We start from the raw sequence: 15,200 nt of genomic DNA, 5'->3' as shown, positions 1-15,200 counted from the left end.
TACACACACTCTCTTCCCTGAGTCGCATTCCTCATGTCTGAGGGTCGTGACCATCTCATTCCATTATCCTTCTTAGGATGATGTTTCGCCATCTTCCTCTGTTCTCGGCGGTGTGCATGGCGTCGTAGACGGTGGTATTTGTGGTGTGGATTTGGTATTTTACACACACTATGTATTACATAATAATATAGATAATGTTTTAGATACAATATACCTAGTTTTATAATCTTTACCATCGGCGACGTTCACTACTACAAGTTTCGTATTATCAATGCTTTGAACAAATCACTTTCAAAGAGCACTGCTGAAAATTGGATTCGAATTTGTGATTGGTTTTTTTTCTGGAAGCCATTGAAATTTATGTAGATCATGCAGAAAAATCCACTATGAAAGATCGTTTTTTACAAAATTCAAAATAAAATTTTGTAAAGACAAATGTTGTACATTATTAACAAAAACCCGGGTCACTGTTTAATTTGAAAATTTAGAGAAATCCGCAACAAAATTAAATTTTACGTTTTTTGAAACAATATCTGTCACTGTCAAGAACTGTCAAAATCTAAAATTAAGGATTCAAAACCATAGTAGGTTTCCTACTTCAGTGTTCAAAACGCCAAAAGCACATGTTTTCTCTGCTCATGCTCTATTATCTTCTGTCAATCTGTTTAACAATACTTACCGTATAGGTGATAACCACAAAATACAATGAGTCAATGAGCCATTGCTGTATGTGACTGAGAGGTTTATTTAATGTAAAAGCTTTAAAATGGCCAACAAAGATTGGTCTAAAGTTCAGCCCCCATTATCCAAGCCAGTGTTGAACTGTATTAATAAACATGGTTTTAAAACTATGACTCCGATTCAAGCAGCCGTAATTCCTCTGTTATTATCCTGCAAAGATGTTGTGGCTGAAGCGGTGACTGGATCAGGAAAAACTCTCGCATTTGTCGTCCCGATGCTGGAAATGCTCTTGAAAAAGAAGAAAGATGGACCTTTGAGAAAGGATTTCGTTTACGTAGTAATAATTTCTCCTACAAGGGAACTGGCAACGCAAATATTTAAAGTGAGATCTTATGACTGTAATATTATAATGAAATAAAGTGGCTTAAATGAGACACTTAACTAACATGAATTATATTTCTATATATTTGGTTAAATTTTGATTAGAATTATTAAGAATTATTTTACTCAAATAACCCGCAAACTGCAAAGTTTTTAAATTGGAAAATATTTCATATAAATAGGAAAAATAAAACTAGGTAGGATTTTTAAACTAATTTCACAATTGAACTTGCGGTATCATTTTGGAAATGGGGTTTCTAGCCCAAAATAGTTTGGGAATCCCTGCTCTATGCCTATACAAGATATCTATCTATATGGCTTAATTGTCAGATTGTGCAATTTTTTTTGTGATTGAAAAGGAAAATATTAGTTTCATGTGCTTGGAATCCAGTAACAGATTAACAGGGCGTTATATGGTTGTCCTAATTTGGCTGAATTTAACTGTTCCTCTCAGGTAATAGAAGATTTCTTACAAGAACCCGAATTAGCCAATACTACCCTGGCCCTACTAGTCGGTGGTCGTCCCATAGAGGTAGATGCGATTGCCTTACAGAAAGGTGCTGATATAGCTGTATGCACTCCTGGTAGATTAGAAGACTTGTTGTCTGAAAGGAAACAGTTGAATCTTGCCGGAAGACTGAAAGAGTTGGTATGTACTATTAATATTTCTTTTAGTAACATTAATTTGCAAGTTTTGAAGAATCACCTGGGTGATCTGACAACTTTTTTGTATCCAGGCTATAGGTACGCTCTCTCGGAGCGTGGTGCAAGAGAGACGATCAAAAGTTGTCTGAAATGGAGAACTTTCTTGGGCGAATCCTCAGAATGGGTGTCAGCATTCATGTTATTATGTTATATAGGCCACAAGCTTGCTCACACGTCTACGAAATAAACTGCATTATAATATAAGTGTAAGTGCATAAATACCTTTAATCTTTTGTCCTCTTAGGAACTCTTAGTTCTGGATGAAGCTGACCGTCTACTAGACCTTGGCTTCTCGGGCACACTCACAACCATCCTACAATATTTACCGAGACAACGTCGTACTGGTCTCTTTTCGGCAACACAAACCAAAGAACTGCAGGACTTAGTAAGAGCTGGTCTTCGGAATCCTGTTGTTGTGAGCGTGAAAGAAAAGTCTACAATCAGTACTCCCTTGCTGTTGGAGACTTATTACGTAATTGTTGAAGCTCAGGATAAATTTTTGTTCCTTTTGAACTTTATCAGAAATAGAAAGATAGCTAAAGGTCAGTTTTTTTTTTATATTTCAATTTTGATATTGTTACGTTTGAATAACTTGAATGGACGTTGATATTTGTTACTAAAAACTATTGTGTTATAAAAATCAATCCCTGTTCCTTTGTCTAAGTGCTTATTTATAATGGTAGCTATGTCACTTCTTTATATCTTGTACAGATATTTAGCATTAAGTAACTGCCATTGTAATTGCGAACATTGTTGATTTAAATGTCTTTCAGGTTTATTTTTTCTACCAACGTGTGCATGTGTGGATTACTGGACGGATGTGCTACCCGTATTCCTGCCAGACATTAAAATATTCGGATTGCACGGCAAAATGAAACAGAAACGACACAAAATATTAGAGAAGTTTCGGCAGGCTGATAACACTATCTTGCTTTGTACAGATTTGTTGGCCAGGTATGCGATTGCTTACTAAAATTATCAATTACTAGCGACCCGCCCTCGCTTCGCTTCGGAAACATTAAAACACACATGAAACAAAAAAAAAAAAGTAGCCTATGTTCATCAGGGACAATGTCGGCTTCTAATGGAAAAAGAATTTTTCAAATCGGTCCAGTAGTTTCGGAACCTATTCGAAACAAACAAACAAACAAATCTTTCCTCTTTATAATATTAGTATAGACAATTAATTACACTAGCATCTGTTGTAAGTTACTGGTTATACTGTGCATATTGTGTTTGTACATCATTCATAATAAATAACAGTGATGTGAGGCAATGAAACCCGCTTCATATTAATACCCATGCTGAGGGTCCCGATGATGAATCTGATGGGCCCTGATGAATCTGTGAGGGTCGGTGTTATCCTGCTGCATCCTGACTGTATAGGATGTACTTAAAGTGCCTATTCTGCGTGCGAGTTAGGCACTTCACCGGCAGTAATCACGTTTTGATGTCTATGGTACGACGAGATGGAAACTAATTTCCGGATTAATATTAAAAAAATTAAACACCTAATTAATGTTTCAATTTAAATTAAAAACGTAACGTGGTAAACGTTGAAGGGGCCTGGACATTCCAGAGGTGGAGTGGGTGTTGCAGTGGGAGCCCCCATGTCAACCATCCGCTCTCGTGCACCGCGCGGGCAGAGCAGCGAGGGGCGGAGCCCGGGGCTGCGCCCTGTTGCCGCTGCTCACCACAGAGGACGCCTACGTGCCCTTCATAAAGACTAATCAAATGGTCGAGTTGAAAGACTGGAGAGAATCTGACGATCAAATCAAAATTACGGACAAGTTGAGGGAAAGGGTAAACGTTGATTTGTTACTTTTGAATCTACAGATTGCTGAACGAGCTCACGGCCTATCTAATGGATCAATTAGGATCTGAGCTCATAAACACTAAATTTGAATACCCCGATCCACTCGATATATATATATAGTAGATATATTTATAGTCGTCGTGGCCTAAAGGATAAGACGTCCGGTGCATTCGTATCGAGCGATGCACCGGTGTTCGAATCCCACAGGCGGGTACCAATTTTTCTAATGAAATACGTACTCAACAAATGTTCACGATTGACTTCCACGGTGAAGGAATAACATCGTGCAGTAAAAATCAAACCCGCAAAATTATAATTTGCGTAATTACTGGTGGTAGGACCTCTTGTGAGTCCGCACGGGTAGGTACCACCGCCCCGCCTATTTCTGCCGTGAAGCAGTAATGCGTTTCGGTTTGAAGGGTGGGGCAGCCGTTGTGACTATACTGAGACCTTAGAACTATATCTCAAGGTGTGTGGCGCATTTACGTTGTAGATGTCTATGGGCTCCAGTAACCACTTAACACCAGGTAGGCTGTGAGCTCGTCAATACATCTACGCAATAAATAAATAAATAAATAAAAAAAAATATGTGGCCGAAGTCGCAATTTAATTCTACAACGTATGCCGGCTTCACGACAGAAACAGACAGGACAGTGGTTCCTACCCGCACGAGCCTGCGCCCAACTACCAATGAATACGCAAATTTTAATTAAACAATAAAAAAGTGCTAAAATGCTAAATTAGATCATCCAACATCTTAATGAAACAATTATATATTTAAATAACGGTAAAGTGATGTGAAGTTTATCCGACGTGCGGGGTCATCGGCCTGGCATGAGCGCGGCCCCCGCCGGTCACCGGTTTTGTACGCTTTACATTGCTGACTTTGTATGCTTTACATTGCTGAGGTTGCACTGTGAGCTTGCGGTCCGCCTCATACAAGTAATTAGTAGGTAGCCACCGCCTATCTTAAAGCGAGAGTTCCACGTCAGGGCTTAATGAAGTTGTTGTGACTTCAAGGATAGCTCGTGTCCACGTAATGTATTCACGATGAAGGCATAACGCATTATGTAATAAAAAAACAAGCTACTTCTCTACGACTCTTGTTATCCTAAGAAACTAGAAACTAGTCTTAACTTAAATTTTACTACTAACTATTTAACTAAGTCGAAATGATGCTCCTCCCCAGGTGCTCGGCATCCTCCACGAGCAGCAGAAGAAAGACCGTGCCATTTTAGACAAAGGGCAGCGAGCGTTCGTCTCCCACATGCGAGCCTACACCAAACACGAATGCAACCTGCTGCTCCAGTTCAAGGAGCTTCCTCTGGGGCACATCGCCACCAGCTATGGGCTCCTCAAACTGCCTCTCATGCCAGAGATCAAACCGGAGCACAAGCAGCAGTTTGTCGGCCCCAAAGAGGAGATAGACTTTAACACAATTCAGTACAGGGATAAGCAGAAGGAGACGAGTCGCCTGCAGAAGTTGGAGGAGTATAAGAAGAGCGGGGTTTGGCCGTCGAAGAAAAAAAAGAAAATGGTGGGTAGTTTGACGTCACGTTAAATTTTGAATTGTGCCATCGTCATAGACTGACACTTAGGACTAGTCCATAAACTGCCAGTCCAATGTAGTCCAAGGAGCAACGGTTACACAGACACACCTGGAAATTTGTGCTATGCGCATGCAGCGGTAAGCGAAAATTTTATTCTGAATTAGATTGGGGTAGAATCGCTTCTTAGTGAACGCCTACATCGCAATATAAGTATCTGTGTCAATTTAATGTCTAATAGATTCGAAAGTTTCGTGAAGAAAAAGAGGTACAGTCAAAACCGTTTACTGCGACATCGGTTAGAACAACATGCCGGTTATAATAACCTAGAACAAAGGTCCCGGCTGAATGCCATATGACCGCCTTATTAAAAATATTGCTTTCTACGACATTGGTAATAACGACATACCTCATAAAACGACCACATTTAACTAATATTTTGGAAAATTCGATCTGTTAGAACGACCGGCTAAGCTGTATTGTAAACAATTTGAAAAGGTATCCACATTTGTCTTCAATGGCTATTAAAATCGGGAAAGAAAACAATAGGATTTAGTTTAGTGTAGGGTCTTTTCTAGTTCTTAGAAACAAAACACTTGCATGCAGTAGAGTCAAAGCCCGCTTCTTCATATCTCTTCAGTTAGTTTGTTACTTATCTATACACAAGACGCACCAAAACTTTGTGGAGTTATTCGTGAAACTTTCAAAATGTCGCAAAGAAAAAGAAAACAAATTAATATTGAGAAAAATCGCGTATTATATCCAATTTAGAGAACGGAACTTCAAACAAAGACTTAGCAAAGGAGTATTTGGAAAGCCATATTATACATTAGGAAAGAGCGAGAAAAAATTCAAACGCTTTATGACAATAATTTTACAGAAAATATGCATTGTACTTATTTGTAATAAACAAAATGTACATAGATGAATAAATATATTTTTCCAATAATTCCCTATCGATTTGTTTGTACTTGCACGATACACATTAAACATCACCGGTTGTTACGACTATCGGTTTTTACGACTGAATATGAGCAGTCCCTTCGATGTCGTTATAACAGATTTTGACTGTATTTTCCTATTTTATGTTGATTAACTATATATTTTTTTATTGCACAGATGGTTGGACGAGCTCAAAGCCCACCTGGTGTTAAGTGGTTACTGGAGCCCATAGACATCTACAACGCAAATGCGCCGCCCACCTTGATTTTTAAGTTCTAAGATCTCAGTATAGTTAGAAAGGCTGCCCCACCCTTCAAACCGAAACGCATGACTGCTTCATGGCAGAAATAGGCAGGGTGGTGGTACCTGGCCGTGCGGACTCACAAGAAGTCCTATCACCAGTAAAACACCAGTTTTGTTACAATTTGTAATAAAAAAAAATGTAACATGATGACGATCGGTACAATCCGACTTGCTTTCTGTTCAGGTCCAAACACTACCGTGGGAACAAGCGAAACAGAACAAAGAAGAAAGGAAAGAGAAAAGGAAGAAACGTAAAGAGTTGAAACAGAAGAATCCAGAACTTAAGAAAGGAAAGAAGAGGAAAGTGATAACGCAAGAGGAACTGGACGCGCTGGCCGCCGACGTCGCGCTCATAAAGAAGTTAAAGAAACGTAAAATAACACAGGATCAGTTCGATAGAGAGTTTGAAGCTGATTAATAATTTTTTAAAAGCTTTTTATGTTTTATTTGTACCCTCACTGTCACACATTCGGACAAAGTTTATTAGCTTAGACGGTTCAGGAGCGGCTGGTTCCCCACAGCTGGCTTCCACTGCCGACGCGAGGGTCACGACCATTGGCCAGAACTGTCAGGGCTCACAACTTTCCCTAACGCCGGTTCTAGGAAACCAGTAACCAGAGAATCCGACTTAACTATTTTTTTATTGTTTAGATGGGTGGACGAGCTCACAGGCCACCTGGGGTTAAGTGGTTACTGGAGCCCATAGACATCTACAAAGTAAATGCGCCACACACCTTGAGATATAAGTTCTAAGGTCTCAGTATAGTTACAACGGCTGCCCCTCCCTTCAAACCGAAACGCATTACTGCTTCACGGCAGAAATAGAGGGTGGTGGTACTTAGCTGGGCGGATTCACAAGAGGTCCTACCATCAGTAAAAACTTACTCAGGTACTTGCTCAATAATTCTAAAGAAGGAATTTAAGTAACACAACCAATGAAAATAGTAAAATATATTTATATTTCAGCTTAACATTCGTAATAGCAACGTTTTCATGAGTAAGACTCGTGATAACACAAGGCACTTATTTACATTGAATAAATTTTAATATAAGTATGTATATATTAATTCCAATGTTGTAGATTTAAAAAAAAACAACAATTTGGCACTTTCGCTCGCTGAGCACCGATTTTTACAATGAAATTACTGCTGTTCTACAAGTCCTCGGGCTACACCCTGCAAAGGTAAGGCACCACCCTGTATGTTCCTAGTAAAAATACGAACGATATACATACAATACTGAATTAAATAATTTCTAGTTATGAACCACATTTGTCCTACTTGTAAACGATGAAACAGATTATTGTGAGACCGATATTCTGTGCAAATTAAAACATACACATTATTGCTTTTTATACGTAAGTACTAAAATTTAACTAGCAGCAATTTCAAGGTGATTAAAGTTATTGTAATTATACTACTAGTACCGATAAATAATTAACTGCAAATAATATTATATTGTCATATTTCAAAAGCCTAAGAATTAAATTATTTATTTTTAACGTTTTCATAAATCCAATGGTAAGAAGTTTTATTTGAAACAGACAAACACATTTCTTTGCTTTGATTTCATAAAAAGTCAAAAACGCTATTTGTCTCTAACCAAAAAAATTTTAGAAAATATAAATTTGTGCGCTTATTTTACTATTTCAGTTTTAAAAATAACATTTTATTTCATCAAGGAGTATATAAATATGAACTTACACAGATAATTAATTAATGACTGTCGATAGCACGATCTATTAAATTTAAAATTAAAAATACTGGCAAATACATACATTAGCAAGTGTTGCTGACAGTTTGTTTCCATGTTATGTCCATGTTAATTAGCATAGCGTATAATTCATAATTATAGCACGTATTTAGTACCAAAAATCATAATTCATTAATACAATAGGTGTAAGCATTTCTGTAATGAGCAAAACTTCACCATTTTAAACATACATAAATAATATTTATAAAGAATATTTTTCGAAAACCGTCTAAACATTTTTAATATCTTTTGTAATTACTTCCCAAAAATGCCTATTATTTTTGTATGTTAAATCGATTTTTAATTCATAATTACGTAAATATAACAGGGTTATAAATAAATGTTAAATAACTAAACAAAGGAAAAACAAATATTACAGAAAGCTTCACAAACAATAATTATTAATTTTTACTTAATAAAATAATTTACATGAATATTCCAGAGGTAAAAAAACAAGCATTTTCATACAAATACTAAAAAAAAAAAAACTCATCCTCATTCATTTTTAAGCCTTGTCATGATTCACGAACATCTAAACTTAACGCCGTCTTAGAAATACAAAAAAAAAAAATAATAATAAAGAAAAATCTAAAAAATGTAATACATTTACAAATACATTCACTATAATACTTAATTCGTTCATTCATTTACATTAATACTACATACTCGCTGCTTCAACAATGACAGTACGACTCGACCTGTCAACTGTCACTATTAAAGGTGACATAACTAGCTGTCAAAACAAAATCATGTGATTTTGGGCGGCTGGTTCGTCGAGAAAAGCAACAAAACTATTGATAGTTCCTTCGTAGTCAATAAGTTAACCGAACGGATTAACTTTGACTATAACAATGTTGGCTGGTTGCTAATTATTAGCTTCCACGAGCACTATATGTTATGTAGATTTGAAAACGTATTACTCACTATCTCTAGAACTCGTGGCAATTTAGTTGAAGGTAACCCAATTGGTAAATCATGCAAAACATAAACACTTGATATTAAGAATTATTGTAGAAAAATTAATTTTTGAAGTTGAAAAGTAAAACAGTATGTGTGGTCAAAGCCTATTAGTTAGACCGAACGTAATAGACTGGATTTTTTAATAATATTATTTTAAACCCTCGAAGCAACATGCATGTTAATTTTAAAACAAATTCAACTTTTCCTAACGGAAGTATTCGTCATCTAATTTTATTTTTCACGTTACGCTAAAACGACAATAATCAAGACGAAAAAAAAACCCGCGAAAAACAAAAGATGAACTCAAATACGCGCCAAATGATTTTTTAATTGTTCAACCGACACGCAAAGTATTTCAAAATCATAATCTTGCTTAAAACTATTCGTATTAGTATAGAGGAGACATCATGCGTTAACTAGGAAACTAGAAAAATATGTTATTTAGAAGAATAGAAATGAAAAAACAAAGGCATAAAGACTAAAGATCTGTCTGCAACAAATTGTGAGATAGTCAAAGCGATTTCTTTTTTCTAAATTCCATTATTTAATTCCGTTGACCGTGCATCGTTTATTAAATGCAATAACAAAAAAAAAACACCTAATTACTCAACATTTTTTTAAAATAACTACACAGACAGCGATGCCGAGGTTTAGCATGTTTTATTTATCTTAATCGCATTTTTTCACTACGATATAAACACAGATATAAAATGTGTCACAAGAGACGACAGCAACTGTTTTATTAACGTAATAGGCAAGCGAATAGAGAGCCTATTTGATGGGACGTGCACCAGGGGACCTCAAGGAACACCCTGTAGTTAACTTGAGAGTTTCATGGCGGGCATGTGGGAGACAAGATGACCAACAGACGTATGGTCCCGCGACCAGAAGTAGCCAGTCGGGCAAAACCGTAACCCCGCGTATACCAACGCCACAATTCACACAGTTTTTTTTTGTATAGGGCACGCTAATAACTTATATGAAACAAAGTAAAATTAACTATTTACAATACGTATGTTTTTATTATTAATATTATAAATAAATAGATCGTACACTGGCGCACAGAAAAATGGTAGTATCGTTTTTTTTAAGAAATTGAAATTAAAGTTATTTCTTGAGTTTTTTGTGTATATTTTAATTTATACCGTGCTCAATACATACATGTCGTTTATTAGATACGCATATTTCTAGTTCAAGTTAAACTATTTTCAAGTAGCATGTTACCTTTAAGGGTCGTTTATGTTCTTGATTCATTAAAGAGCTTTAAAATTGCAATTTTTGTAAATTCGTTTATTCTGTATGGGAAATCAATTATTATTACCGCCAGTGTACTACAGTAACTTCAAAATCGAAAAAAAAACAATGATCATCAAAACATTGAAATACTTATCTGTGAATCATAATTATCACAGATAAATTAAGACTTTTTTACAGTTCATTGTCGATGGTCTGTAAATGTTTTGAGGCGTCATTGTCATTATTTCGAGAAATTTACTTCTAGAATTAGTTTTAAATTACTGAGCCTCTCGCGAGCGTCCGCAAAACATTCGTCAAAATTGTAAGTCATAGTAAGCGTGGAGCTCTGTAAGATTGACAAGCTACAGCGACGGAGCGAAACCGTTTTATATTGAACGAACGCTGCTCCAAATCATTTGAAACCAAAACATCATATAATGTAGAAGACGAATTTCTATTGATCGCAAGTTATTAGATGAAGTTCATTCAGAATTACTGTCTTTGGGGATCACTGGCTATGTAATTTGTGACCCTGTCTGATCGCCAATGCAACATCGTTTCTCATAAAATTTGAAAAGTGCGTCAACCGATTATTGCATTGTCTTGGTATATTTTTCTTGGCGGTAAGTATAAAAATCGCATGGCACATTTCAAAAACGAGTTACACCAGCGGGAACGGACTTGTGAGCGAAAAAAAAACGATGAATGAAAATGAAATCAAAGTTGGCTTCTTAAAAATAATACAAAGCATATATCGATCTGTGCATTATATTTTTTTCGACGTTTCGGCCTGTAACTTTCGGACTCTAATGTTGACATGTCAACAGCCATTTTGTCTAAGACGCACGCATACAAGTAAACTCAAACATTCACTACATGTTTCAAGCGCCACTCGCGAAACGGTCAAAACGCTTAAATAATTTTAAAAAAAAAAACAAGCATTTTTGTTCGTTGAAATCATGTAACTTTAATAAAGATTCAAAAATCATATCAAACACAACGTTTCGAGTTTTCAATCGAGAATCGATAATATTGATATTAATATTCGTTCATAATCGATTTAGAATCGATAACGATAATATTACAAAACAATAGGGACACGGATATCTGTTATATTTCAAAATCATCACCGTGATTTGACTTAGTTTGAGGCTAAAATAAACCATCGCCTAACCATATTACACAATGTTTACTGACATATGACGTCATACGTCGGGATTAGTGTTTGGCTACATGTGATTATTTATTTAAAAATAAGCCAAAAGTTTATAGGAAAAATTTGGATAGGTAAAGTTATGTGAAAATTAGAAAAAAAAACCGCCAGCACATTGTCCGGGTAAAATTTTTCGGTTTAGAATAATTGAGTATTCGATGGTGTACAATTAAATAGACTAGACACATAACGAAACAGACGTAAGCTTCAAGTCATATATTGTAAAAATCCCTGCGACTCTACTATTGAAAACTCAATTCGTTTTTATATGTCGATATTACATCCTATCTGTCCATCGTAAGTCAGGCTTGAGTTAAGAATAAATTGACGTCACTATCTTTAAAGATTATCTAATAGCATCAGATAGAATTAATAAAACGCATATTATCCTTCAGCCACAGTGACAAGTGTCCTAGACAAGGATCAATTGGCCGCACATTTAGACAGCAACGAACACAATTCATTTGGTTTTGAGAAGTCATAGGGGTTCGTTAATAGATTACCTACACAAGTGTTCTTGGTTCATGTTCCTTTAGAGCTTTGTTCGTTAGAAAAGTTCGCACAAAACTCTAAAGGTTCGTTCCAAAGTTCTTAAGTAGGACGTCTGAAATTGGTTACAGTCATATATTAACAAACTTACTCGAGTGTTGCCAGTGTCAATAACATTTATAATTGCTAATGCCAACAGGCTACGGGCGTAAAGTACTCATGAATACAGTTCAATTTGTAGTTAAGTGTAGATGAATTTGAGAGCTGCATATCAACATTGTCCACCAGTGGTTACTTTTTGTTCGATAACAAAACGTTCGTTGATATTTGACGATCAACTTTTTAAAATCTACTGTTGCGTCATGGTAACTGTTTTTCGGATGAGTTGTTTGGTTAACCAAATTCAGAGCGACCTACTAAAATCTCGCATATCTCGATGACATTATAGTCTATACCTCGTCCGGTGCCATACCGTCGGTTTCGTGGTTGGTGGCGTCGGGGACGAGGGGCGCGGCGCAGGGCGGGGGCGAGGCGGGTTGCGGGAGGGGGGACGCCTTCATCACCGCCTCGAGGGCGCGAATTCTGTTCTCTTGTTTTACTATTACCGATTTCAGTTTTCGGATCTCGTCAACCAAATCTGACAACTGCTTCTCCTGCAATATTAAAATATTGGTTTTATTTTATTCGGTTGCCCTGGCAACATTGACTGTAAGGTCAGCTTTTCAACGCCAAGAGATGTTATCTACCAAATTGGCTAGCGTGGCACTTGCGTCACGTTTTTGTTTTACATACTTGATATTGAGAGCGCGAGATTGCAGTCTCCTGTGAGGACATACGAGTAAGAGCGAGTAAGACAGACTGAGAACTTGGGGGGGTGTGACGTGCGAGTGGCTTACCACGGCCGCGCTGACCGCCGGCGGAGGCGTGGCGGAGGCGGGCGTGCCGGAGTGGCTGTCGGCGTGTCGGTCAAGCTTGGCGGCGGGTGTCGGCGAGCGGTCCTTGTCCCTGTCCTTGGTGGTGGCGAGCGCGTTCTTCTTGGTGACGTGCAGCTGAGTGGCAGCCCGACCGGACACGTAGCCGCCCTGCACAACCAAAGCGCGCTCCTGTAGTTTGGTTAGGGAGCCCCTAGCCGATAGCATCTGTCTCTTTATTCTTCTGTTGGCTTTTTCGGATAATAAATATATCCTTGGACATTATGAAAGCTTTCGATTTTGAAAATAAAAACATTATAATGTTCCGTGTTGTGTTATTGAAATTGATTTATCAATTATCTTGACTTATAGGTTTACCAAATTAAAGAATAATTCAATAATGATCTGATCTCAAATAAAATATCTTCTTTTATTTAAATTAAATTGCATGTTGAAGTTGAATGTTACACAATATTATCGTATCAAATGTACAACATGTTTCATTCGACAAGTGTTTATCAAAATTAATATAGTTAGTAACAAGAGAAAAGTACAGGCGATCAATATTTTTATAATTCAAAGTTAGAATGAGTACACAAACACACACACACACACAAAACATTAAAGTTAAATAAAGTCAAGCCAACAGAATTACAACGAGCAGAAACAATCTTAGTTATTATCAAATATTTTGTACAGTATTATTTTTGTTATTAATTGCGATGGACTGGTGGGAGGAATCACGGTCTACCTGATGTTCCGAGTGGTTACCGGACCTCATGGAGATTACAACATGAACCTCATGCACCTTGAGACATGAGTTCAAAAACGAGACATAGGCAGAATAGTGGTATCTACCCGCATGAACTCATAATAGAACTATTAATTATTGGCTAATTCGTCTTTCCTGTGGTAGGCACCGCATTCGCCCCCGTCATTAACAACGTCAAATAACATCAATTGCTGACAGGTAGTCGATCGCAACACACTCAAAAACAAGTATTAGGCCAATTATCGAAATAATGACTTTACGATCGCGACGCGGCCCCATGCCACACTCGAATCCAGGATGCGTTTTAAAACTTTTACATTCCGCGGCTTGTTAAAGACTTCTTAGTAAAGAGAAAAAAAAAAACACGTATTAGTGAACTATTTGGACGAACAAGAAACAATTCAAAACAACATCGACAGTCAAGACCGCCGCGTTAATCTCTCACGCGTTGACTTACCTTACTGGGTCTCAACTATAACACGTTTACACAAATTAACTATTATATTGCCGGGAGGTCATTGCATTGTCATGACGTCATCATATTGCCATGACGTCATTACATTGCTATAACGTCATCATATTACTGTGACGACATTATATTTCTGTGGCGTCATTAGATTGCCATGATGACATCATAATTGCTGTGACGTCATTATACTACCGTGACGTCATCATATTAACGCGGGGGCTTTCCCTTCCCGGGACATGGGTGATGCGTACATTTATCAAACTATATAAATTTTAAGCGTAAAGAACTAGAACAGATTTCTTTAAATTGCTATATCCAGTGGACGAGTTCACGATCTATTTGGTTGTGAACTGATTAGCGGAGTCCGTAGACATCTACAACGTATTAGTCACCACCCGACCTGAGACATGAGTTCCAAGTTTCAGTTTTTACAGTACATGGCTGCACCCTTCACACTAAGGGGCGTCCAATAAGAGCCGAATAACAGCGACGCGCGGACGCGTTCTAGCCTGCTTTCTTTTGAAGTTTTGAAGAATCTCGCGTGAAATAAGAGGGGCGGAGGTAGCTGAGAAAAATCATACGATATCTTACCAAGGGGGGAGAGGGAGTTAAAATATTCTCAAAAACGCCTCACGTAATTAATGGACGCCCCCTAACGTATTACTGCTTCACGGAAGAAATAGGTAGGGTAGATGGCATTTTGGGATGTTTAAACGACAAAGGGAAGATCTTCCACCGAGCGGGTGATATTGCTCGGTAGACCGACGGTCCAAATGTTGTTGTTCGGAACTTGTATATATGCGAGCTTATCTTGAAAATGTCGTAAGCGAGATTCAGGCATCTGTCAAATATCTTGCGTTGTATGATGGCTACCCGTCATAGTATGAAGCCCTTTTTTTTCGTGTAAAGGGTCAAACCTCCTACGAAGTCCCCGCGCAAAAGGGGCGCGCGGGGTATGTGAGACTAACGATCTGCATGGTGTTGTGAGCAGATCGCGGGCCCAAGGATTTTAGGGCCCACCCA

General features: G+C 37.5%; 2 protein-coding genes across 4 annotated transcripts in view; one reads left to right on the top strand and one right to left on the bottom strand.

The window, feature by feature from the left end:
* Positions 1–568: 568 nt before the first annotated feature.
* Positions 569–6,809, top strand: LOC114244750 (putative ATP-dependent RNA helicase DDX55 homolog). Its single transcript, XM_089733565.1, has 7 exons — positions 569–1,063; positions 1,517–1,711; positions 2,012–2,309; positions 2,541–2,721; positions 3,330–3,570; positions 4,773–5,120; positions 6,560–6,809. Exons 1-7 carry the CDS (start codon positions 767–769, stop codon positions 6,791–6,793), a joined length of 1,794 nt encoding a protein of 597 aa, XP_089589691.1. The 5' UTR covers positions 569–766; the 3' UTR covers positions 6,794–6,809.
* Positions 6,810–10,419: 3,610 nt separating this feature from the next.
* Positions 10,420–15,200, bottom strand: part of coro (protein coronin) — a 39,095-nt gene continuing 34,314 nt past the window's right edge. For 2 of the 3 annotated variants that reach the window (XM_089733566.1, XM_028172590.2), the window contains 2 exons: positions 12,922–13,128; positions 10,420–12,678 (listed from right to left, as the gene is read on the bottom strand). In XM_089733566.1, the coding sequence (XP_089589692.1) occupies positions 12,475–12,678; positions 12,922–13,128 (411 nt within the window). In that variant the 3' untranslated portion in view covers positions 10,420–12,474. The remainder of the gene's footprint in view (positions 12,679–12,921; positions 13,129–15,200) is intronic. The other variant, XM_028172599.2, reaches the window with a different exon arrangement.

The sequence above is a fragment of the Bombyx mandarina genome, chromosome 16 (genome assembly GCF_030267445.1).
Source record: "Bombyx mandarina strain Sakado chromosome 16, ASM3026744v2".
Classification (NCBI taxonomy): Eukaryota; Metazoa; Arthropoda; class Insecta; order Lepidoptera; family Bombycidae; genus Bombyx; species Bombyx mandarina.
The sequence above is the reverse complement of the archived record's forward strand: the minus strand, read 5'-3'. Positions and strand labels throughout refer to the sequence as shown.